This window comes from Capsella rubella, unplaced genomic scaffold (genome assembly GCF_000375325.1).
Source record: "Capsella rubella cultivar Monte Gargano unplaced genomic scaffold, Caprub1_0 scaffold_6, whole genome shotgun sequence".
Taxonomy (NCBI): domain Eukaryota; kingdom Viridiplantae; phylum Streptophyta; class Magnoliopsida; order Brassicales; family Brassicaceae; genus Capsella; species Capsella rubella.
Window position 1 is genome coordinate 14,652,648 of NW_006238918.1, and position 25,521 is coordinate 14,678,168.

The window sequence follows — 25,521 nt, forward strand, 5'->3', positions numbered from 1 at the left end:
AGATTAACGTGAATATGAAAATATTTTATTTCTAATCTGAGCGTTCGAATATTTTATAAAATTTAAAAAGTGACGGAATTTCAGGTTTTGGCATAAATTGTTTTGTTGAAGTTTTTCAATTAGTTTGATGCCATGACAAATTATTGGTCAAAAGACTGGAAACAATTAATGTTGAAATTTCTAACTTTTCTTTTATTTTCCAAATATAATAATAAAACTATGCATTAAACTCATTTACTAGAAAATTAAGTCTTTGAATAAAGGTTCTTTTCATAAATCATAAATAAATATTTTAAATAATATTAAGTTCAAACAAAAATATAGCATAAAACTAAGTAATTAATTATTTTCAACATATTTGAACAATAATTATTTTAAAAGAAAGTTATTATTATTGGTTATCTGGATCTCTATATAATCATTTTATATTAACAATTGTAATGTGTATCTATTTTAAAACTAAGACTTTCTATATAATCATTTCTCACTTATATAATCATTCTCTATTAAGAGAGTGTTAACCAAATATAAGGTTTCATTATAATTATGTAATTGAATATTCAAAAGTATTGATGGTTTTTCATATCTGTCTTTAATTACATTAAGTGATTATTTTATTAATTAATTTCTATGATTAATAGAAACAGATATATGTTAATAAATATTTTATAATCTTTAAATACATTTATATATACACATTAAATGATAACACTATTTTTAGTAAACCAGAGATATTATATAGGAGTGTTGAACTTAATTAAGATATATATACACTAAAAAACCTAAAAAATGGTAAACTAATTTATTATGATGTAAGTATATATCCTCCTACTTATGTTACAAAAGTAATTATGCACAAAGAAACAGAAATTGTAAAATTTTCATTATAGTTTTGTAACTGACGCGACCCTCTCCTTGATCCTTCTCTAGTTCTCTCCAGCAAGACAAAGTGTTCTTTTCGAAAAAAAAGTGTTCTTTTCGACCGGACTATATATATTCTTGAGTAGAGACAGATTGGAAAATAGAGTTCGAAATTTAGGGTTTCTTTTTTCTTTTTGTATGAGTTCCTTTTTAACTGAATAAATTTATCGGTTAATTATCGTCTGCCAAATCGAACCAAACTCTAATTAATAATATATTTGCTGATCGGTTTACATCTAAGAGTATAATTAAAAAATCGGTTTTCTTGGTTTTGGTTCTTTAGGTTTGTACTTAGTGACTTAGTGTCCCACAACTACTAAAGAACATGATAAGCCATAAACATACGGTATATATCTGGATAATAAATCATTTTGTTACAAAAGTTGAATGTGATAAAACTTATAAATTATGAATTACATGGAGATGTGATGATATAATTATGAATTGTGAATTAGTATAGTATCTTTAAATTTATCAATTTCGCTTTTGACTTTTTATGGCTATTATATTTATCATAATTAGTAATCAGTTTGGATTTTTGTACCGCATCTTACAATATAACACTGATTAGTGGCAATACTCGGCATATAAACAAGCCAACTTTTAAATCACCAATCATAATTGTCTAGATATGTTTTTTCTTTTTCTTTTTTGTCGTCAACTGTGTAAGTTACGTTAAAGGAACCTGAGCAAATAGAATATACAAGTAATTATATTATTTTTTGTTTCAGCATATAAAATAGTATATAAGTATTTGTCTCCATGCACGAACGTTACGTTTGAGAGAGAAGCGTTGCATGTTGTTAGCGAACTGACTCAAATCACTTCAATTTACTTTATTATATATATATAGTCAACCAAATTCGCATTCCTTGTCACTTATACAATTTTTTTGGTCCATATTATTGAAATAATATATAAATCAATCTGTATGTAGAAAAATTTGACTCACATGTAGATAACGGTGTTATACATGCATAAATTGTAAATCGTTCTAACTTGTATTTAATAAGAAGAAAACATTTACGATTCGCAACAATTAATGTGTACATTTTAATTAAACAAAAAAATGTAAAAACTTTAATGTATAAACTAAATTACGTTGAGTAAACCAAAACATAAATAATGCATATGGACTTGAATCCACCAAACACTTAGGGCTTGTTTTTCATCTATTTTGATTTTTTTTTCTCCTATTTAACTAAAATATATATATATATATATTATCTTTAATTTAGGTGTCCAATCTTTTGATGACTAGTGTCTATTTAACCAAAAAAAACAAAAAAAACCTTAGAATCTCCAGCTAGCCACGCAACTGAAATATTTTGGTGAAACATTAATAAAAAAAAAAATAAGGTAACTAAATACTATTAAAAACAATGACGTGCGAGCATATTGCATTTGCATGTATGTGAATCCTCTTGCGAAGACACGTAACACCTTCAGAACAAAAAGTCTCCGTTTCGGTTAATTTATAGAATAATATTCAAAAAACAACAATTAATATCAAATATACATACATGCAAATAAATATGTTGATATCCTATAGAATTGAACAATATGACTATTTTTTAATCAAATATTATAACTCTGTGAGTTTTTTAATGTAGTTAGTCATTCTTCTCATGTATGATGTATCCATCATGTCAAAATCATAGGAGAAAACGATGTATGTAATTTATCATTATATCTCTACTTATTTAAAATAGTATAAGACATAGATTTAATTTTTTTTTTTTAATTGATATTTAGTATAATATTTGACTTGCAAAGAGAAGTTAGCTAGCTAGTGTCATTAACGAGAAGACAAAAAAGAATCTGGAACTCTTTTAGTGAGACGTTGCCGCTTGGCTAGAGAATGCACCATTTGTTATTATATATACCAATCTTACATCATCACGTCTTTTTTTTTTCCAACATCGTCGCATTTTTTATTCTTTGTAACGCACATTTTGCTTTCTTCCTTTGTCAGTTTATCGAAAGGAAAATAAGGAATGACTTTAATATAAAGTGCTAGCTAGCTAGTATAAGTGTTATAATACTAGTGCATATTGCATGCAGCGATGACTGATTATGATTTTAGCATCACAGTTGCGTTACATACCCTAATTCTATTCTATATAACATCCATATACAGTATTGCAATCTTGATTCTTGCATATTGTTTGACATAGAAAAAAGAGTCGTGTCTCTCTCTCTCTCTCTGATCTCTATCTCTCTGTTGGTGAGTGCTATGAGGTCTAATTAGGCCAAGATTAGTTTTATTTTAAATTTTATTGTATTTATCGTTCTTGATTGGTTTGAAGATGTGTGTAACTGTTATGTAATGAATCTTGAATTCGGATTTTCATTTTGTATACTCGCATAATATTGAATTATACTATTACTAGCACTTTATATTAAAGTCCCAAATTTTGTTTTTGCTTTTCATTCGGCTGGATTCGAATTAGTTTCATTGGTGTTGTCTTTTCAATTTGTAGGTTTTGGATATAGTCTACGTGATTTGGTCTTTTTGTGTCACAAGGATAAAATTTAATATAAGTGTCTTCGTGATGAGTCTTGAAATTAGATGTTTTGTTGCTTATATATATTGAGATGATTTTAAAACTGAGTTAGGTCCATATGTCTTACGACTTACTTCACTAATTAATTAATGTATTAGTGTTGAATCATACATAATGACATAGTGGTCAACAAAATGTATTGAGGTTGATTATAGTTTTTTTTAAAAGTTTTGTGTGTTCTTGATTTCACTCGGATTATGCCATGTAGAATAAGAAGATGTAAGCCTTTAAAATTTCAATTCTCCTTATATTTATATTTTTTTTTTCCTTTTTTGTTTCTTTCTGATAAAATGGTGTTCTACTGAAAGTGCATAAATGAAAGGATTATGTTACAATAGCCCATGCGGCCCATTAGCCTGCAAACCTAATTAATAGATGGATCAATAATTTGAAATGTATAAAGCCCAAATCAGATACTTAAATTTCTATTTGAAGGATCTATAGATAGAAACTAGAAAGAGCTATGGATGATCAAATATCTTGTTGGTGATGCCAATGGTTTTTAGCAGCTTATGATCCTTATTAGATAGTGTTTAAATTTAATCTTCCACTAACTTTGGCATAGCTAAATTTATAATTAAAAAGACTACTCTCTTAAAGCTTCTTCTAGAAAATTAGTCTCGCATACACATCAATGCATCATCATTAGTTATCTATATATATAAAGTTAACTTTTTCTCTTTTCTCCTTAAGCCACATCATCATCCACTTCATTTTATTTTTTAATTTTTAAAATTAATTATACCATTTTATCATTTAATTTTAATATTTAAACCTATGTAAATAAGTTTTTCCAAAATGAATATGAAAGGTCTTTTTATATATTATATATTATAAAACTAAAAAAGATAATTGATTAAGAGTTAAAAAACTTACTAATTATCGATTATACTAACAAATATAATGTATAATATAAACCCCACATCATCATTCATCTTAATTTTTTACATTGATTTAGAATTACAACACTTTAGTTTTTAATTTCTTTTCTACCTCATAACTTAGCTTTTATTTTATTTTTATATTCAATAGTGGTTTTAAGAAAATAAATAATATAGTAAAAAACATTTATGTCCAAAATAAATAAAACAAGTATCTATTTATAAAGTAATGATCAATTTTTTGATTAATGGGGCTAAATACAAAAACAAAATACAAAGCAAGGATATTTATACTATACAGATAGATATACCACTAAATTGATGTCATCCGAAGCCACTTCAAACGAAAACACAACCGATTTTAGGCATAAGAAGTAGAAAAAAAAACTAAAAAGTAAAAAGTAAAATGAAAACACTTGGATAAATAAATAAATAAATAAGTGGATTGATACCAAAAAAAAAAAAAATTAAATAAATAAGTGGATTCACCTGAATAATTTGGTCTACAAGAATTGAAGGCTTTTGAAATGTAAGGTTTTGACAGCTAATATTTGACCTAAATCAAAGTTAAACAAATAAAAATAAACATTTCATATACTAAATTAATACCAAAACAACAGTAAAAACAAAAAAATAAACAAAAAACAAAGAAAAATCAAAATATAAATTTTAAAATATAAAAAACAATTATAAAACTCCCGCGCGCAGCGCGGGTCAACAACTAGTTTTCTATATTACAAGAAGAAAAAATTACAAAACAAACATGTGTTACTCTTTATTTTTCCACATGCATTATAAATAGTTTAGCTAAGTAGGTGAATCACCAACTTTTATAACTTGGTAAGCTTATATGTTTAACTTCTCATCTACCAATAAGTTTAAGATATGAGATCAGAAAAGTAACAACAATATACATATTTTAAAATATTTACTTAAATAAAAGGGAGAACATATATATGCATATATTAAAATCTTTATCAAACAATAATATAAATAAATTTACTAATAATAATTTTTTAAAGATATTAATATTTTCTTTATTGGTAGAACTAAAATATTAGTATTTAGTAGTTAGAAATCAGTCCATGTTTATTATTATTTTTTATTTTATTTTTGACGTGTGTAAAAATAATAAATAAATAAAACAACTAATTTATTATTATTTTTGGTGGGTAATGCCAAAATTGACTCTACCGGATATGAATAGACCATGCAGGCCCAAGTGAGGAACGATGATTTTTCAAAAATAACTTCAACCAATTAAAAGATGCCACGTTATCCAATTAGACCATACTATTCTCAGTTGCCAAAAACAAAACAAATGCGTCTAGGTTCAATGAATCTGGATTCACCATTATATTTTGTTATTTAAATGCCCACGCTTCTCCCCAAAGATATTGAATACGAAAGAAAATAAAAAAAACAAATCATTAAGAGAAACCAAAAAAAATCCAAATTTCTCTGTAAACAATGGCAATGGCTGTAAATGTTTCTTCTTCTTCAAGGATCATAAACTCTGGTTTTTCACGTTCCGGCGTTTCATCTGAGCCAAAAGGTATATAATTAACTTTCAATTCTGTGAAAATCTCGAAAATTTCCAAAATTTGTTTGATGGGTCAATGTGGGTTTTGATTACTTTGGATATGAATTGCTAAAGTTTCGATTTTTTTTTCCCTTACAGTGCCGCAGATTGGTTCGTTGAGGGTGTTGGATCGTGTTCATGTAACTCCGGTGTCTTTGAATCTATCTGGGAAGAGATCATTATCTGTTAAGCCCTTAAACGCAGAGCCAAAGACAAAGGATTCTTTGATTCCTCTTGCAGCAACGACAATGGTAGCAGAAATTGCTGAGGAAGCTGTTGAAGTAGTAGAGATTGAGGATTTTGAAGAGCTTGCAAAGAGGCTTGAGAATGCTTCACCTCTTGAGATTATGGATAAAGCTCTTGAGAAATACGGGACCGATATCGCTATTGCATTTAGGTATGAAGATGAATCAATCATGAGATGTGATCAGTTTGTGTTAGATTTTGAAAAAGATGGCTGATTTTTTGTTGTTTTGGTTGTGTGTTTTGTAGTGGTGCAGAAGATGTTGCTTTAATAGAGTATGCTCATTTGACTGGGAGGCCATTTAGAGTGTTTAGTTTGGATACAGGGAGATTGAATCCCGAGACGTATCGGTTTTTCGATGAGGTGGAAAAACATTATGGGATTAGAATTGAGTATATGTTTCCTGATTCTGTTGAGGTTCAAGGTTTGGTTAGGAGCAAGGGATTGTTCTCTTTCTATGAGGATGGTCATCAGGAGTGTTGCCGTGTGAGGAAGGTGAGACCATTGAGGCGTGCTCTCAAGGGTTTAAAGGCTTGGATTACTGGTCAGAGGAAAGATCAATCTCCCGGGACGAGGTCTGAGATCCCGGTTGTTCAGGTTGATCCGGTTTTTGAAGGTTTGGATGGTGGAGTTGGTAGTTTGGTAAAGTGGAATCCTGTTGCGAATGTTGAAGGGAATGATGTTTGGAATTTCTTGAGGACTATGGATGTTCCAGTTAACACATTGCATGCGGCGGGGTATATTTCGATTGGATGTGAGCCTTGCACGAAAGCGGTTTTACCGGGTCAGCACGAGAGAGAAGGGAGATGGTGGTGGGAAGATGCTAAAGCCAAGGAGTGTGGACTTCACAAAGGGAATGTCAAGGAAAATGCAGCTGATGCTAAAGTAAACGGGGAAACGAAATCTGCTGTTGCAGATATCTTTAAGAGTGAGAATCTTGTGACTTTGAGCAGGCAAGGCATTGAGAATTTGATGAAGTTGGAGAACCGTAAAGAGCCTTGGATCGTCGTGCTTTATGCTCCGTGGTGCCCCTTTTGTCAAGCCATGGAAGCATCTTATGATGAACTAGCGGATAAATTGGCTGGAAGCGGGATTAAGGTTGCGAAATTCAGAGCAGATGGTGACCAGAAGGAATTTGCAAAGCAGGAATTGCAGCTCGGTAGCTTCCCAACGATACTCGTGTTCCCCAAGAACTCTTCAAGACCAATCAAGTATCCGTCTGAGAAGAGAGATGTCGATTCTTTGACTTCGTTCTTGAATCTCGTCCGATGAATAAACCACAAAACCAGTCGACAATACATCAGTAATAAGTAATACTTCCATCTCGTTCCAGATTGCTAGAACAGATGAAGTTGTGTTGGAGAATCAATTCACAGCTTTTGATCAGAGACATAGATCAGCTCTGCTACTAAGCTTGAGTTATTGTAAGAGTATAATGTTGCATTAGTGTTGATTTTTCCATGTAAATGTGTGTTTAGTAGTAAAATCAAGCTCCTGGTTCTTCTTTGCATTCTTATCAAACATATTCTAAAACTGAATTTAGGATTCAAAACCAGAGTAAATAAAACTCAAGTAACTCTGGTAAATAATCAAACCGAGATCCTGTTTCTTCTTATTCATATCAATTTATATATCATCAAATACTTAAAAGATTTACCTCAAAGCTGAGATTATCAGGAATCAAAACAATGCTAAGTAACTGATGATTCTCCATACAAATATGTGTCTATGAGTGTAATCAAGCTCTTGTTTCTTCCTATTCATACAAAATACAAAGATTCCCCACTTCAAAGTAGAGATATTTAGGAATCAAAACCAGAGTAAACACCACTCTCTCTCAACTGCCTCTTCTCTTCTTCAACATAATTCTTCCCTCTGCTCGCTTGTCCTAAATCTCTCTTCTTCTTCTCCTTCTGTGAGAAAGATAGATTCTTCCTATCACTCCGCAACTGCGCATTCTCAATTGTTTGGCCACCTGCAACCGCAGCTCTGGTAGCTTCACGTTCTCGGTAACTCTCTTTCACTTCTTCTACTCTTGGTTTATCCTTTCCCGTATCCCACGACCAATCCTGTTTCTCCACAGGAGCACGAATATCTGGAAGACCAACAGCTTTGTAACCATGCTGTTGCAGAGATTCATAGTCGAAAGCTTTCTTGTCTTTCTTCGCAAACCTCGCTGCAACCATAAAAGACAAAGTTACATGAGAGAGATCTCAAAAACGTCAATACAATAAGAACAATGAAGCTTATCCATACCTATTGGCTTCTTACTCTTTCTCTTCTTCTTCTTCCCAGTCTCTGAATTATCCGGGTTTGAGTCAGAAGAGGACGATGATTCCTCTGATGGGTCGTCTTCATCATCATCATCATCATCCCACCGCATCATACCTTTCTTCATGATAAGAACTCTGACATAGAATTGAATCCTCCATTTAGCTCAATTTACAATAACCACAAAAGCTCATAAATTTCAGAAAGTAAAAGACTAGAGAACTTTGTTTAAACTTCTAGCATCAACAAAAAGTAATGAGATTTGTTAAACTTCTAGCATCAATAAAAAGTAATGAATTTTGTTAAACTTCTAGCATCAACAAGAGGGAGGATTCACAAAATTAGGCAAAAAATTAAGAATTTAGCTTGCTCATCACTCATCAGCATATAAGATTCTCTGGGTTTTGAGTTTTCTTCTACGATTTCAATTCACAGAAAGACAAGCAATTAGAAAACAATGGATACGAGATGAGAGCATCAAGTGGTCAGAATGATTGAATACAAATCAAGCACGAATCTTTCTAATCTAATTGAGAAACCCACTTAACAAAACCCTAAAATTCGGCGATCATACCTTGCCTGTGAAGTCGCCGACTGCAGGGGCTTGATTTGCGGCGGCGGCGGCTGCGACAGTCGCAAGAGATTAAAAACGAGGAGTATGGGAAAATGACAAGATATTTATCTTCCTCCGCTTTGGTTTTCTTTCGGTTTGGTCAATTTCACGATTTTTTTCTCGGTTTAGACCAAGATTGGTTTAATATAATTTGGTACACATGACTCGACGATTTGATCATTTTGGTTATCTTCGTATACTCTTTCTTGAAACTATCTAGTAATGGAGATTTTGTTTTCATGTCATATATAGTCATGACAATAGAAGAAGGAAACAAAAACAATATAAAAAGAGTGGAGTCAATATCAACTGTCTATTCAAACTAAAACGAAACTTGTTTCAAATCCATCTTCAATAGCATAAGAGAGTGAGAGAGAGAGCTCAGAAGATAAAACCCAGAAAGCTAAAAAAAAAGAAGACATTATTAGGGTCGAGAAACCAGAGCAAAGGCTAGGGGAGAGATTGGCTAGAGGAATGTACAAATCATCAAGAGGATCAACAGAGAGATCCAAACGTGTTCTCTCCACTGTATGTCATGTAGAGAAACCCATCCTCGTCTTTGTGTTCTTCATAGATTGCAGACATCAATGCAGCTATATTTGTAAGAACCAGAGAAGAGAGAAACCAAATTAAAACATGAACAATAGAAGTCAAAGAAGATCCACACAACAAGGTTTATAGAGGTTCAGAATACTTTACCGGTTGGTGGTAATGTGTCCTTGACAAAGACAAAGATTGCTTTTTCAGCTCCAAGCTTGATTCTTTTCCTCACAACGTATACAAACTGGCCAACGGTCAGATCAGCTGGTACAAGATACCTAAAGGGAAGAAAACAAGATCAGATAAACATGAGCTTAGATGAAAACATTAAGTATGCTAATAATTTGATGCAGATCTGCCATTAGACACTGGGTTATTCATCTCCACTACAAATCTAAAAGACCAAGGAACGAGCTTTGAGAATCTGATCAATTTAAAGTAAAGGTTTTTCAAGTCTAGAATCTAAGCAAGACTCTTAAACCCTATGATCCCAACACAACAATCCTCTTGCAATGACAAACGAATCAGCTACTGGCTTAAAAAGGGATGTGAACAAAAGACGGCGATAACAATAATATCCAGCAAGAGAGATAAAGAGAGATGTATCATATACTCACTTCTTCTTGTCAATGTCAGGAACATCACTCTGTCCAGCTTTCTCAACAATCACCTGCATTCAATTTCTGATTAGAACAAGAATCTAAATTTATAAACTTTGTTCATTAAAGGGAAAGTTTAGAAAACATACAGGAACTCTTTCTGGGTATTTCGCCCTGATACGAGTAGATTCAGCCATTCTCATCTCTGAGATCAAAAACAAAACCATTAAGATTCCAATCACAGCTAATAGATCGATCATACAAGCCCATAAACAACGAGATATGATTCAAAGATTCAACAACGAATTAGGTCTATTAATCGAGCTGATGTAATCATCGAAGAGAAGATCAAAAGCAAAACAGAGAAACCCAATATAAAAGATCGAATCAGAACCAACAAACTCTTAATCAGGCTAACAAGATTAGAATCGTCACACAATTCTGAAGGAAAAGACTAGAAAAGCAAGTATGAACAGCAACAATACTATCAAACCCTTATATTGATATCAGTAAAGAGAAGAAACAAGGAAACTAACCCAGAGGATTAGAAAGCTTGAACGAGTTCTTGGCCATGGCGAATTTGATTCAGTATCTGCGATGATTAAAGGAAAAGAAAAAAATCAAAACTTTACTCTGTTAGACCAAATCCAGAACACAAAAACTTGGAATTGACGAGAGGAGAGGCAAAATCAAACATACCCAGAAGAAGAAGAATCGATGATCCGTGAGAAAGACTAGGGTTCGGATGATCAGGAGAACAAAATTGGGTTTTGATTGCAAAAAATAAGGAAGAGGATCAAAAGAAGGAGAGAATATATATATAAAGGAATCAGAGGATGGATTTAGGGTTTAGTGATTGTTACCTGCACGGCACCCAAACTTTTTACATTAGTGTTTAGTTTAATTATTTATTTACTTTTCTTTTTAATTGATTTACAAGATAATTTCGACGTTTGTCTTACGTCAGCAAGTGCAGATACGACGTCGAATCGTATGGGCCTTAATGGGTTTAGTTCCTTATGGGCTTTCTTTTCCTAATGTATGACTCTATTTTTTTTTTAACACAGTATGACTCTATTTTTTTTTTATAAAGAAAACAGTATAAAAGAAATAGATTAGAAAATAAAGTTACTACAAAAATATAGAAAATTGTGTAAGCGACATACCATTTTAATAATTAATCAAAAAAAAACTGAAAAAGAAATTATTAGCATCCAAAACGATATTCTTATTATTTGTTTGTATTACTATTTTTTATGTTTAGGGTTTTCTATATCGTGACAGTGTGATTTACATTGTCCATAAGAATTTCACATCAATTTATTTGATGTTTTCTAGTTTCTTGCTATTCATTGATCTTCTTCTATTAACCACATTTTATTCTATAGAGAGATCACTCTCTGCCATTATCATGAAAATATATCATGAATTCTTTCAAAGTTTCAATCTTTATAATATCATGAAAGAATAATATGAATATATAATATTAGTAGATCGAATGGTGTGGTTGAATAATCTTAAGAATCCTAAACTTAGCATTTCATTATGGAAATCAAAAGTAGTCCAATTTAAACGGTTTAGTTTTGGCATTGTTAATGACTTCTTGCTAGTAGACTTCTCCAAAAACATCTCATATCCTACGATTGATTAGTGATATGATAGACATAGCTAATAATGCTAACAAAAAGGTGCATAGTTTATATATTACATGATATCGATAGCAAAGGACAAAGACTTTCACCAAACATGGTGAAGAAGAACTCAAATAAGCTCTCTAATTAAAAAAGGTACCAAAGGATATGCCTCCTCTTCTCTAGGCTCTCTAGTACAAACTTCAAAGAGAAAACACAACAGAAGAAAAATAAAAAAAAGGGACCCATGCATGGGGTAGATAAGTCATCATCATCACTATGATACTTATCTACTCTATAAATATAGAGATAACACATTGAAAAAATAATAATAATAAAAACTTAACAAAAGACTCTTGGTATAGTGATCCCCACATGATGATGACGACAATGACATTGATAATGATGATGATGTGGATACCATAAAAGTTGAGTTTTTTCATGATGATATAATGTTAAAACAAGAGTTATGTGATTCATGCACATGGATGATGATTGATGAACTCATGATGATGATGATGAGTCGATAAGATATTATTATAATCCTACTTACTCCAAGAAACCAGTTTTTGACAAGACAGCATTTCTCACTTTGCTTAGATCTCTTCCTTTGAGTGTTCTTCCAACTCCTTCGCACATAGAGAATGAAGAGATCTGTGTTCTTGCTAGCTTTCTTGCAACCCATTCATGTGGAGGAACCATGCAACCATCGTCATCTTCACCACCATCCTTGTCGTCGCCATGATGAAAACGCAAATGGCTACTCCTCCTGCTCGTGCTCTTTGAGTCACCACCATAAACCTTGGACCAATCAGGAACATTCATAGGTGCCGATGACTGTTTTACCCCCGAGACCTCCTTGTTGCTTCTATGAATCTTCCACGGTGAAGAAGAAGAAGAAGAAGATGATGAGGAAGAGGAGAAATGACTTTTGGGTATCTTCATTTCAAGACCTGAAGTTTCACCTTCTCTAAGAACCGACCACACATCTTCTTCTTGAAACTCTTCTTCCACTTCACTTCCCATTGTTGAAGGAACCCTTCTACTACTACTATGCGTCCTTCTTCTTGCTCCTATATCCATTGAGTGAAAGAGATCACTAGTCACCAGAGTTAAATAAACAAATCCTTACTTTTTAAAGTGTTGACTTGTTGTTGTTGTTGTTTATGAGTTAAGTGAGAATATATATATAAAATGTGATAGAAGAAGAGATAATCACAAATGAAAGAGAAAAGTCATATAACATAACATATATATATATAGAACAAAGCTTCATAGATTTACATAACAAGAGCCTCTCGAGGAGACAGAGGCTTTCACAAAACTCCAAAACGTGTAATAATTTTTGGTACAACTTATTATTACAAGAGTTAAGTGAGTAGCCTTTTGGTACTATTTTCTACTGAGACCTGCCAAATCATTGACAGAGTCTCTGATTCATTTTCAATACGACAAAAAAATATCGTACTATATATGAAAAGACTTTGCTTTTATGTCAAAATTATATATAGTACTACTTTTTAAATTTCTTTTTCCGGTAATTTTTAATAAATTTTACGAACAAAAAATATAAATGTTATCACTTATCACCAAAAATAAGAGGACGAAATTAAATTTAACTCAAAAGTGTCTTTAATGACGTTACCTGATTAGAGTTTTACTTACCATCTCTTATCCAAAACGAAAAAATAAAGAAAGATATAGATAGAGAGAGAGAGACCACACTCTCTTCTTGCATTCAATTTACGTACGATTGAATAATTAGGTTCTTCGTTTTATTTACTGTGTCAAAAATTGTAAGCTATTACAAGAACGTGATACACAAAAGATACCAATGATCTCATTAGTTTCGAATAAGTTGTGAATTTTATGGGGAAATATACAGTTGATTTATACGTGTTATACAATCTTCTTTACTAATAGAGATATAGAATATGATAGTGCAGCATCATTGGAACAAGAATCTAAATAAGTTATGTCTTGTCCTAACTCCTATAACTATAAGAACAAAAGTAATGAAATTACATAATACATTAAACTATCACAAAAATGTCAAGACAATGTCTCTATCTATATTTTGTCAACCAAGACAAAATCATGTAAGCAAAATAAGAGCAGATACGTAAAAAAAAAAACATATTCCAGAAACAAATAAGGTAACTACATTTGCCCAAAAAAAAGAAGGAAAAAATGTAACAACAAATTAGAGTTTAGAGATATCAAACAGATCACTTTAAAAACATTGTATATATGGTTCTAGTCTTGTAGATGATTGGAGAATTAAAATATATGGGAACAATACAAATGTATGAATTATGTTTGACAAACTTGGAGATGATGATATAAAATAAAATTAATCATATTTGCTACTTTGCTAGGTCTTCTGTTAATTAAAAATTTATAACAAAGGTTGAAATAATTTGTTTGACGTGAGCATTACAATACAATTATAAGAAAAAGTCTCTTAAACAAATTTTAATGTAAAAAAGTTAAAAAAGTGAAAAAACTAAGAAAAGTTAATAAATATCTCTTATATAAGATACATTTTTTAACTTCTCTTACCTTAAAATTTGGTTAAGAAGCCATTGATAATGATGATGCTCTAAATACTATATTATAACCTTATATTGTTTATTTGGTTAGGACAGAAAAAAATATATATACTCTTGACGTAGTAATATCAAACTTATATATTGAGTGATAAATTAAACTTACATTGGTTTTTATCTAAGTTTAACTAATTTGTTTTATAATTTAATTGGACCGTTGTTTGCATATATATATTTTTTACTTAAAAGCTATACAACTTATATAAATCAAGTTAATCAACACAAAACAAAAATTCCATCAAAACTCAAAAGGAACAGGAAACTTTTGTCCTCTAGGTTCAAAGGCACCCTAGAAGGAAACCATTTTAATTCTTAGTCAGGTCCCGATTCCAAGAAGACTACAGATTTCGATTCAGAACTTTCTGGTTAATCCAAAAAAGTTATGGAACCTATAGTATATTTAAATCTTTAGATGCTACAACAAAGTGTTTGTGTAGTGTAGATGTTATTTTTGTGTTAGAAGATATTGAAATGGAGAGATTAAAAATAAGATGAAGAGGAGTGGAGAATGATGTGGACACATCACCTTACACAGTACACATACACACTTTAGTTTTCAGAAACCCTTTATCCATTATTTTGCTTTTCTTTAAACTCCTCTCAGAGTCACACCATCACAACATCACAAGCTTCTCTTTAATTTACTTCGATAAACGAGCAAAAAAAATTAAGGCACACATACTCATGTATCTACTTCTACATATAATCTACAACTGTTAAGACACTAAACGAGACCTACTAAATAGTCTTAATTTGTTGAGTGTTGATCGAAGTGTGTTTTGATTATCAATTCTAGAGCTTTGATGTAACAACTAAATTAAATTACTTATTTAGCTGTAAGGATTTGTTGGGGCGTACGTACAATCATATTTAATTTGGAGAAGCCATTTGTCAGCTGTGTCTCAATGCTTTCGTGGGTTTGGCGATTCATTACAGCGTATGGTATAATTTTCTACCATGACGCCCCCATTTTTGTATGATATAAACTCTGAAGCTGCTGTGCTGTGAGTATAGAAAAAGAACTGTTCGAACTGTTCATAATGTGAAACTGACATGGTTAAGACTTAAGCTAAATTACGTGATTTTAAAAAAAAAATAAGGATGTGAATTATTCATTGACTTAGTTGAAAACAAATTGATGAAAGAATCAGAGTTCATCTTGTGTTTTTTTTTTTTTTTGGTGAAAATGGTTTTATCTTGTTCATCTCTACCAAAAATGGATGTAATTTTTCTCTAATTTTTATCTTCTTTGTTCATCTAATAATCAACTTTTATTAGATTTTAAACTCAAATAGTAAAACTGTAGATGATTCTATCTTTTATCCAATATTTTCATCCTAAAAGAAGTATGAAGGAATATGACGATATTAGCAATTGTATACAAAAATATATTTGTCTATCTTAAGTTCTTAACACTGAACCACAAAAAATTATTTCTCTGGGTTGTGAGTAATTTGACTACTCTAATACTGTAATACATGTATATAATAATATAAATACGTACGTACTATATATGTTGTAGATGTTTATAACGTTTCTGGAGACAATTTGATGATTTTCTATTTTAGATGATATACCTTAGTGGGATTTAGGATAATGCTTTAGTACAATATGACTAGCGATAAACAACATAATAATATTACGCAGTGTGACCATAATATTTTCTTAGTAGAATATGCTTTTTATTTGTTATTTATAATCGCGGACGACAAAAGAAAAAGAGAACAACCCTAAATCTACTAAGTCTCTAGAATGGAGAAGAAACGAAAAAGTTTGGTGCCGCCAGAGGAAGTATTGGTAAAGATCTTGGCTAGATTAGTTTCACTGAGAAGCATAGCTAGAGTCAGATCAGTCTGCAAAGAATGGAAACTCATAATAGATTCCGACTTCTTCCGAGATCACTACGAGTCTCTCCACTCTTCCCCATCCTCTGTTTCGTGGTCAATCATGAACAACAGTAACAAAACAGAGATCGTTGGTCACCATGGATGCGAGAGATGGGGACTTACCGGTTTCTTAGGCTCTTTCATCACGCGTTCTAACCCTAACGAGACTACTGCAGTGAGAAAAACTTGTGTCTTGAGCTGCACGGATGGATTGGTTTTGCTTTACACCGAGACCATGGAAGGAGCACCTATGTATCATGTCGGAAACCCCTTGTTGCGACAATGGGTTCTGATCCCTTTTCCTCCACATCTCACGGGTTACGATGTCGTGAGGTTACAGGAGAATCGCAACTGTTTTCACGACAATGGTCTGGTCACAAAGATGGAGAAGGGTATTGCCGTGGGTTACAAGGTTGTCTGGACGTTGGTCTCTCAAATTGTAGCTAAATAACTAACTTTTATGATATATTCCTCTGAAACAGGATCGTGGATGACGAAACAGGTTCGTTTTCTCCGTAGCTTGATCTGGTCTAGATTATCTCATTCGGTTCCTCTAAACGAGATTCTTCACTGGCTTGCTACAATTGATAACTCCGACGCGGACGCAAATTATGTTATATCCTATGATTTCTACAATGTAGGAGATGAAGCTAGTATCATACCTTTTCCTGACATCCAACAATACCAAGGCACTCGGCGTTTCAAGAGAACAATCACAACCTCTGCTGGATCTGTGGTGTATTGCAACGCTTTCGGTGATAATAATAATGTAGTAGAACGTACAGTCAGGGTTTGGAGGCTGGTCTCTACTCATGAGCATCCTAATTCATGGCAACTCTTATGGCAAGTCATGACCAGCGACAAGGATGGTGTTGAGTATTTCCCAATGGTGATGCATCCTCTCAACTCTCATATCATGTACTGTTGGAGTTGTAACACCAACTCTCTGCTCTTGTTTAACTTGAGGGAAAGCAAGTGTAGTCTTCACAAGGAGGTAAAGAGGACGTACAAGTCTATGGATGGTTGTATCATGAGAATTAGTGATTGCAAGGAGTATATGGACTCCATCTCTCCAAAGTTGGTCAATAATATGTATGCTAGTAATCACCATCTCTTCTTTTCGCAGTTCGTGCTCCCACGCTGGTTCAACCCGCTCCCTCAGCTTATTTCTTGATTATGCATCTTTCTTAGTTTTTCTTTTTTTATCATTTGCTTCTTTTCTCTCTTTATGATACAATACAAGTATGTATTGAATTTGACATAAACCATATCTTTTTACCATTGCTCTTTGTCTGAACTAATTGGTCAGCTTCTCTCATATCAAGTTCTTGCTCATAAGATACTCATATGGGATGATTCATTGTTCTGCCTAACTAAGATAACAAAAGATTCAACTAACAAGAAAACAAATCTTATTCCTTCAAAAGGATCCTACAAAAAGCTGATCATCCAACAAAATATTCAACAAAGATTTCCATCAATTTATCCAATGAAAGGCCAAAATAGATACAACCGCACTTTGTTTGTAATTGCATGATTATAGAGAGAAAAAAGGATTATAAGGAGTTGTTCTAGAGATTACCATTATACATTATACAAACGATAATGAAAATAAAAAAGAGTTGTCGACAGTTTAAAACAAATCAAACCTGTGCATTAGCTCCAGCAACAATCTCAAGAATCTCTCCAGTAATCTTAGCTTGACGCTTTCTATTATACACCATGGAAAGCGATTTCTTAAGATCTGATGCATTATCCGAAGCACTGCTCATTGCACTCATTCTAGCTGCAAGCTCACTAGCCAATGACTCCTGCAAAGCCCTAAGAATCTGACTGTTCAGATACAGAGGCAACAAAGCATCAAGAATCTGAACAGGGTCTTGCTCGAATTGCAAGATTGGAGAGAAATCAGCTGTTGGTGTCCTAAAGGTCTCTCTTTCAACAGTCAATTTCCCTTCTTTCGTCGTTAACCTGAACAATTCATCTTCCGCAGCATCAACACAGTTCCCATTGATGTCACAGATCTCTCCTTTTGGTGATAGAGGCAATAGCGTGTGGATCACGGGTTCTGATTTGACCAAAGACACGAACTTTGTGTACAAGAGCTCGACTTTATCGACTTCTTCACTGATAAACAGAGAGAAGACATCATCAGCCACAGCTTGAGCTTCTTTGGCCGTCGGTAAAGTTCCGGCTTCGAGGAACTTGTCGACGGGAATGTAAGGACGACGGAGGAAATAAGAATTTCCCTTCTTGCCAACACTAATGACAATGTAATCAAGACCAAGACCTTGAAGCTCTTTGATTCTCGCCTCTGCTTTCTTAATGATGAAGTTGTTGAATCCACCACACAATCCACGATCTCCGGTTACGACAACGAGCGCCACTTTCTTAACCGGTCTGACTTTGGTCAAGGGCACATCGACATCATCGGTCTGAAGCTGTTCGTTGATGTTGTAAAGAACTTCAACTAGGGTTTCAGAGAAAGGTCGTCCGTTGACGACAGCTTCTTGAGCTCTCCTGACTTTAGCAGCAGCGACAAGCTTCATAGCTTCGGTGATCTTCTGAGTGTTCTTGACAGAATCGATACGGTCTCTGAGCTCACGAAGAGAGGATTGGATTGGTGAAACAGAGGAAGATCTCGAAGGAGGAGAGGTAGTGTGATTAGGGAGGTGAAGTGGGTTGAGAACAGATCGGAAAGACAAGGAAGAGGAATCAGAAAGAGATGGTTTTGATGAAACCCACATTGTTGTTAGATTAGAGCAAGCCATTGTTCTTGATTCTTTCTGAGAGAAGTTTTGTTTTTCTTCTTCTTCTGTTTTGCTGTATTGGCTTAACCTTATCTCTGATTCTTCTGATTGTATGAAAGGAGAAGAAAGAAGAGAGGAGGAGGAGATTTGAGTGGAGGGAAGAGAAGGTGATGAGATTGGGTTTGGAGATAAGGTTTCACCTTTGGTCTTTGGAGTCTGCCCAATGGTGGGATCCTCTTTTGTTGACATGGCGTTGTATTAGTGGCTCGATATCTTTTTTTTGTGTGTGTGTGGTATATCTTACTTCTTTGTTTATGAGCCAACCAAATTGTTACGAGTTTTGGCTCTCTCCCAATTAGAGAAAAAATCTCATTTAACAGAGGAAAGAAATTAGTGTGATTCGGTTTGGTTTAATTTGATTTGGTATGGTTTTGGTTCATTAGTAAAACTTATATACCAATCAAATTGCCTAACAAGTGTATGTTGTATAATTCCAATAAACAACATATTAGATATAGCCAAAAATATAAAACAACCAAAACAATAAAATAAGATAAAATATTTGATTACACTAATAATATCATATACAATATGCTAAAAACCGGAGAGACATGATATTTATTCCGCGCCTATATAAATAAACATATAATAAAATACATAGATTGTATATATATATACAAATTTTTAGCATATGGTAAAAAAAAATATATATCATGAAAATTGTATTGTAATTAAAAAAAAATATTAGGAATATTATTTTGGGTTAAAATTTTGATATTAATGGATATCTAGTCAAAATGTCTTGATTATTTTAATGGATATCCAACTATAAATTACAGAGCTGAGTATATTATTTGGAATATGCTTAATATATAGTAACAAAAAAAACATACCGAATCATAGAAACAACAAAAATTCTCAACCTTTGCTATGAACAAGTTTTGGTTCTATATGTTTTGTCTTATGAGTTGTGACCATCACAAAAACATGCTCCTACCACTCCTACTTCTCATGGATTTGGACAAACCCAATTTATCTCATGTAAATTATACCAACAATCTAGTGACATTTCTATTCAAATCAACCTTCAATACGTACTTGAAGTAAAGCGCTATATGATTCGTTCCAACAATTTAAGGATGCTCATGTACATGTCGAGTCATATATATAGGATATAGAGACAATCCATGTAAAATCAGCACCCGTATCGACATGAACCCGTTGCTCAACTGATAAAACCCCAATAGAACAAAGGGTTCATTTTGACACGGGCTGCGACCTCACATGGGTTGACTACCATCACCCTAAGTACAATGAAGATAATGATCCTTAGCGTTATATGTAATTAGAATTGTATTGGTACGTTGATCTCTCTTTTTGAAAAATGAAACTTTCATAAGATGAAAAGTGCCAAGTAGAAACTAGAAAGTTAATGCAAAGTGTAAGCAACTTTGCAATATATATATAAGACACAGAGACCTTCATCTCCTACAAAAGAATTTGATGTTAGTTACTAGTTAGATCACGAAACCTGCACCATCCACGCATTTTGTGTTATTAATGATCTTAACCGGAAATAACCGAACCGAAATCCAAATTACACCAACACCTACAAAACTCAAGAGTAAAACGCTGTCGTATTACTATTTAAGATAAAACGATGTCGTGTCGTTTCGTACGAGACTACGAGTCATCTTCTTCGTCACTGAATCTAAAGCGCCACACTCAAAAGGGTTTATGAAACCTTAAAGGTTAGGGTTTTAACTTTCAACACAGAAACTCAAAAAGGAGATGGATTTCGAGAAGAGGAAAGCTGCGACACTAGCTTCAATTCGTTCATCAGTGACTGATAAATCTCCCAAAGGTTATCTCGACGAACCCATCATCCCTCTCCTCGAAACCATCAATCATCACCCATCTTACTTCACTACCAGCTCATGCTCAGGTCGAATCTCAATCCTTTCTCAGCCCAAACCAAAACTGAATGATTCAACTAAGAAGAAAGCTCGTGGTGGGTCATGGCTCTACATCACTCACGATCCAGCTGATCCGGAGTTGGTGGTTTCTCTGCTTTTTCCATCCAAGTCAAATCAGATTGACCCAATTGACCAACCCAGCGAATTAGTCTTCCGATTCGAGCCGTTGATCATTGCTGTGGAATGTAAGGATTTGGGTTCGGCTCAGTTTCTTGTGGCGGTAGCTATCTCGGCTGGGTTTAGAGAGTCGGGAATCACATCTTGCGGCGATGGCAAAAGGGTAATTATAGCTATACGATGTTCTATTCGAATGGAAGTGCCTTTGGGTGATACGCAGAAGCTGATGGTTTCACCAGAGTATGTGAAGTTTCTAGTTGATATTGCTAATGAGAAGATGGATGCCAATAGGAAGCGAACCGATGGGTTTGGTGTAGTTTTGGCTAGTAATGGTTTTAAGAATCCAGATGCAAACGATGTGGATGAAGATGATAATTACGAGAATCTAGCTGGAAATCATGATTCAACTATCAACAATGGAGACTTGCATCCTGGTAATTTTTTGTAGATCTCTATGTGATTTGTTGTATTAGTAGATAGCTTGAGTAATGCAATGAGATTGGATATGTTGCAGTCTATAATGGTATTGTTTAACTATAGTCTTGTTTAGTTGATAGTAGTGGTAGTGTATCCGATGGTCGAGAGTTTGAGTTATGTCTACTTGGTTTGCAGGATAACTTTCAAAATTTAAACGTGATAGCCAGTTTCCGTATCTAAATCATTGGCAGGGCTTCAGCAAAATCTTATACCGCTCTCAAAATTATCCATAGTCGGGGAAACTGTTGAGAAGCTCCACCTTTGGGGACACTCAGCTTGTACGATAGATAAAACAGATCGAAAAGAGGTTATCGTGTTTGGTGGGTTTGGAGGTTTTGGTAGGCATGCTCGAAGAAACGAGTCTTTGTTGCTTGATCCTTCATGTGGTACCTTAAAGTTGATTGCAGTCAATGAATCTCCATCAGCACGACTTGGACACACAGCTTCAATGGTTGGCGATTTCATGTTTGTGATTGGAGGAAGGGCTGATCCCTTGAACATTTTGAATGATGTGTGGAGGCTTGATATACCCAAGGGTGAATGGAGCTCACAGAGGTGTATTGGAAGTGAATTTCCTCCAAGGTAAATGTCATTTTGTGTGTCATTTCTTCAATAAACCTTTGACCTATTTCCAATGATAAACTTCTATGTACTGTTTATTTTGCTAAATGAACGTCAAACTTCTATGTACTGTATTTTAGAAAACTATTTAACTAAGTATCCTATTTATTCCACTTGGTTTGATGCCTGTCTTGCTTCATTTCTTTGATTTATTTTATGTTTTTGTTGCTTGTTGCGTTGACATCCCCTTCAGATCATTGTTATCTCAAATTTTCTTCTAAAGACAAATTCTTTGAATTGAGCAGGCATCGGCATGCAGCAGCTAGTGTTGGCTCAAAAGTATACATATTCGGTGGGCTTTACAATGATAAAATGGTTTCCTCTTTGCATATTTTGGATACAAAGGACCTTCAGTGGAAAGAAGTTGAACAACAAGGTCAATGGCCCTGTGCGCGCCACTCTCATGCTATGGTTGCATATGGCTCTCAGTTATTCATGTTTGGAGGGTACAATGGGGAAAATGTACTTAATGACCTATACAGCTTTGATGTCCAAAGCTGTTATTGGAAACTTGAAGTGATTTCTGGAAAATGGCCTAACGCCAGGTTTTCTCACTCTATGTTTGTTTATAAGCATATTATTGGCATTATTGGAGGTTGTCCTGTCTCACAAAATTGTCAAGAGTTGACTTTGCTAGATCTGAAGCACCGATTGTGGAGGAGTGTAAGATTGGAATTTATGAACAAAGAGTTGTTTGTTCGAAGTACAGCCAGTGTTCTTGGTGATGATCTTATTATCATTGGGGGTGGGGCTGCTTGCTATGCTTTTGGGACAAAGTTTAGTGAACCAGTGAAAATCAACTTGGTGCAATCTGTAACTATGAGTGAGAACCATGTCCCTCCTCAGCATGAAGATGTTTCTGTAGAACCGAATCAAACCAATGCAGATTTGAAGACTGAAACGTCCCTGTCTCAACCATGGGTGATACAGTTAGAAAGAAAATATGCAAAGTTTGGCAAGGACATACTTAAAAGTTTCGGATGGTTAGACCTTGAGAGGAAAGTTTACTCAAATGAAAAAGGTCTTTGTATATGGTTTCCTGTGACTGAAAAGTTTTGTGAACTATTCCATGAAAAGCAGTTGGGCGAGGACATAAAAGGGTCAGATGATGATAACCAAATAAAGGGTCCATCGTTAATGGATATATCCAGCTCAGCAGCTTTGAATCTATTGAAGGAACGTGGTGCCAAAAAACTCATTAACGTAGCTTTTGAAGCCAAAAAAGTTGCAAAATCCCCACTACAGAAAATGAGAGAAGATATCACATCTATACTTAAACAGAAAGGCCTACCGGAAGAGCTTTTAGATGAGCTTCCACAGAGGTAAGTGTTCATGAATCAGATTAAAATGGAGAGAATCTGATTGCGTGCATATTGTTTTCGCTTCCATCTGATAAGTAATTGTGTTTTCTGTATTTTCCCTACTGGTAGATGGGAACGGCTTGGGGATATTGTTGTGCTTCCTGCAACATCTTTTAAAGATCCATCTTGGATCTCTATCAGTGATGAAGTTTGGTGTGCTGTTTCTAAATCTCTTAGTGCCAACCGCCTTGCTCGCCAAGTATGTTACTCTAGAACCTAACACCTAGACCTTTTAAAGTGCAAACCTTTATATCTTACTTATTCATCTTATGCACCTCTCAAATCTACATTATTGATTTATTATAAGTTATGATAATGCTGAGAACCAATACAAACTATTGTCTTAGCCAATTGCATTTCCTTACCAGTAAGACTTATATCATCAATTTTTGTTTCTTTTTCAGGGACGAGTTGAACCTAATGGTACAAGGGATAGTACATTGGAAATTCTTGTGGGAGACGATGGATGGGTTGATCACCGTGAAAATGGGATCTTGTACTCTTTTGATGCTACGAAGTGCATGTTCTCATGGGGTAATCTCTCAGAAAAGCTTCGTATGGGTAACATGGCCTGTGAAAGTGAAGTTGTGGTAGATTTGTTTGCCGGAATTGGATATTTCGTTCTCCCATTCCTTGTGAGGTTGGCCATTATCTAATAAAGTAGAGAAGAAATCGTGGTTTTATAACATGCAACTACAATGCATTCTTTGTTTACTTTGCAGGGCAAAAGCAAAACTAGTTTATGCTTGTGAGTGGAATCCCCATGCTATTGAAGCTCTTCGACGTAATGTTGAAGCAAATTCTGTTTTGGATCGTTGTATCATTCTTGAAGGGGATAACCGGATCACCGCACCGAAAGTACGGTTGATGATATCCAAACTGCTTACCATCTATTTATTTTAGGCAATTAGTTCATGGTATAACTGTTGGATCGAGTAAATTACTAAAGTAATAGATTTTGCGTTTCAATCTTTTAATTCTCAGGGAGTTGCTGACAGAGTCAATCTTGGTCTTATCCCAAGTAGCGAAGGAAGCTGGGTCACAGCTATTCAGGCATTAAGGTGATTTTACTTTCCTTAAAACTTGTTCTTTACAACAAGCACCAGCAGTATAAATTCTGGAACAAAGTTTTAAGGTTCAGTCATATCTCTGTACTTGTTATTGGAACTTGCAGGCCTGAGGGAGGAGTACTCCATGTGCACGGGAATGTCAAGGACTCAGATGAGAGCAGTTGGGGCGAGCATGTCACCAAAACATTAAGTGATATCGCTAGAGCTGAAGGTAATAAGTTTATGAACTAAACCGGAAAAAATTGAACTCAAAGAAAGAGCATTGGTTTTTTTCGAAATTTGTTTTGGTACTCCTAAACCCGTGTAACCAAGTAGAAGAATAACCTAGTTGTCTCCATTGCCAAAAACTGAGTTTCTGAATCAAGACTAGGATTTTACTTGTTGATAAGACTTCTAATCTTGATTTAGGTAATGCCTGAATATAACATGGGACTTATATTTTTGGGTTTTCATGGTTTTGTTATATTTTTGGGTTTTCATGGTTTAGGTCGTAGCTGGGAAGTTACAGTGGAACATATAGAGAAGGTGAAATGGTATGCTCCTCGGATTCGCCATCTTGTCGCTGATGTGAGATGCAGATGATGATGATGGCAATGACTAGAGTGCAGCACAGAGACTTCCCATTGTATTGTTTAACTTGTATTATCTGTCTATCTCAATTTCAATACCTCGGTTTTCACTTTTTGAGACATTGATTACCATGTGCCAGTCCGAAGTAATCAGTTCCATTACAAATTTTACAGATTTGTATTTTTTTCTCCAAAACCTGAACCTAACAAGCTCACACCATTGTCATGGGATTTTT

At 34.0% G+C, this 25,521-nt stretch overlaps 8 protein-coding genes across 8 annotated transcripts; 4 read left to right on the plus strand and 4 right to left on the minus strand.

Annotated features, from left to right (window-relative positions):
- Nucleotides 1-5,791: 5,791 nt before the first annotated feature.
- LOC17883322 (5'-adenylylsulfate reductase 1, chloroplastic) lies at nt 5,792-7,705 on the plus strand. The gene is made up of 3 exons (XM_006287616.2): nt 5,792-5,924; nt 6,051-6,348; nt 6,444-7,705. Exons 1-3 carry the CDS (start codon nt 5,840-5,842, stop codon nt 7,465-7,467), a joined length of 1,407 nt encoding a protein of 468 aa, XP_006287678.1. The 5' UTR covers nt 5,792-5,839; the 3' UTR covers nt 7,468-7,705.
- A 131-nt stretch (nt 7,706-7,836) lies between these two features.
- LOC17883546 (UPF0690 protein C1orf52 homolog) lies at nt 7,837-9,123 on the minus strand. Its single transcript, XM_023779998.1, has 3 exons — nt 9,041-9,123; nt 8,452-8,603; nt 7,837-8,371 (listed from the first exon to the last, which is right to left on the minus strand). The coding sequence occupies exons 2-3, from the start codon at nt 8,591-8,593 to the stop codon at nt 7,998-8,000; spliced, it is 516 nt and encodes a 171-aa protein (XP_023635766.1). The 5' UTR covers nt 8,594-8,603; nt 9,041-9,123; the 3' UTR covers nt 7,837-7,997.
- Nucleotides 9,124-9,340: 217 nt separating this feature from the next.
- On the minus strand, nt 9,341-11,073 carry LOC17883560 (autophagy-related protein 8b). Its single transcript, XM_006288849.2, has 6 exons — nt 10,918-11,073; nt 10,755-10,810; nt 10,368-10,423; nt 10,237-10,289; nt 9,779-9,897; nt 9,341-9,672 (listed from the first exon to the last, which is right to left on the minus strand). Exons 2-6 carry the CDS (start codon nt 10,789-10,791, stop codon nt 9,575-9,577), a joined length of 363 nt encoding a protein of 120 aa, XP_006288911.1. The 5' UTR covers nt 10,792-10,810; nt 10,918-11,073; the 3' UTR covers nt 9,341-9,574.
- A 369-nt stretch (nt 11,074-11,442) lies between these two features.
- Nucleotides 11,443-13,031, minus strand: LOC17882832. Its single transcript, XM_006288706.2, has one exon. The coding sequence runs from the start codon at nt 12,930-12,932 to the stop codon at nt 12,399-12,401; it is 534 nt and encodes a 177-aa protein (XP_006288768.1). The 5' UTR covers nt 12,933-13,031; the 3' UTR covers nt 11,443-12,398.
- Nucleotides 13,032-16,210: 3,179 nt separating this feature from the next.
- Nucleotides 16,211-17,616, plus strand: LOC17884657 (putative F-box protein At3g23950). Its single transcript, XM_023780766.1, has one exon. It carries the CDS (start codon nt 16,211-16,213, stop codon nt 16,793-16,795), a length of 585 nt encoding a protein of 194 aa, XP_023636534.1. The 3' UTR covers nt 16,796-17,616.
- LOC111830018 (putative F-box protein At3g23950) lies at nt 16,835-17,518 on the plus strand. Its single transcript, XM_023780361.1, has one exon. The coding sequence runs from the start codon at nt 16,835-16,837 to the stop codon at nt 17,516-17,518; it is 684 nt and encodes a 227-aa protein (XP_023636129.1).
- Nucleotides 17,617-17,802: 186 nt separating the features above from the next.
- LOC17883166 (ATP synthase gamma chain 1, chloroplastic) lies at nt 17,803-19,238 on the minus strand. Its single transcript, XM_006289950.2, has one exon. The coding sequence runs from the start codon at nt 19,113-19,115 to the stop codon at nt 17,988-17,990; it is 1,128 nt and encodes a 375-aa protein (XP_006290012.1). The 5' UTR covers nt 19,116-19,238; the 3' UTR covers nt 17,803-17,987.
- A 1,590-nt stretch (nt 19,239-20,828) lies between these two features.
- Nucleotides 20,829-25,481, plus strand: LOC17883143 (tRNA wybutosine-synthesizing protein 2/3/4). Its single transcript, XM_006286929.2, has 9 exons — nt 20,829-21,621; nt 21,856-22,246; nt 22,531-23,607; nt 23,716-23,845; nt 24,051-24,286; nt 24,369-24,504; nt 24,631-24,707; nt 24,821-24,927; nt 25,204-25,481. The coding sequence occupies exons 1-9, from the start codon at nt 20,886-20,888 to the stop codon at nt 25,296-25,298; spliced, it is 2,985 nt and encodes a 994-aa protein (XP_006286991.1). The 5' UTR covers nt 20,829-20,885; the 3' UTR covers nt 25,299-25,481.
- Nucleotides 25,482-25,521: the final 40 nt, after the last annotated feature.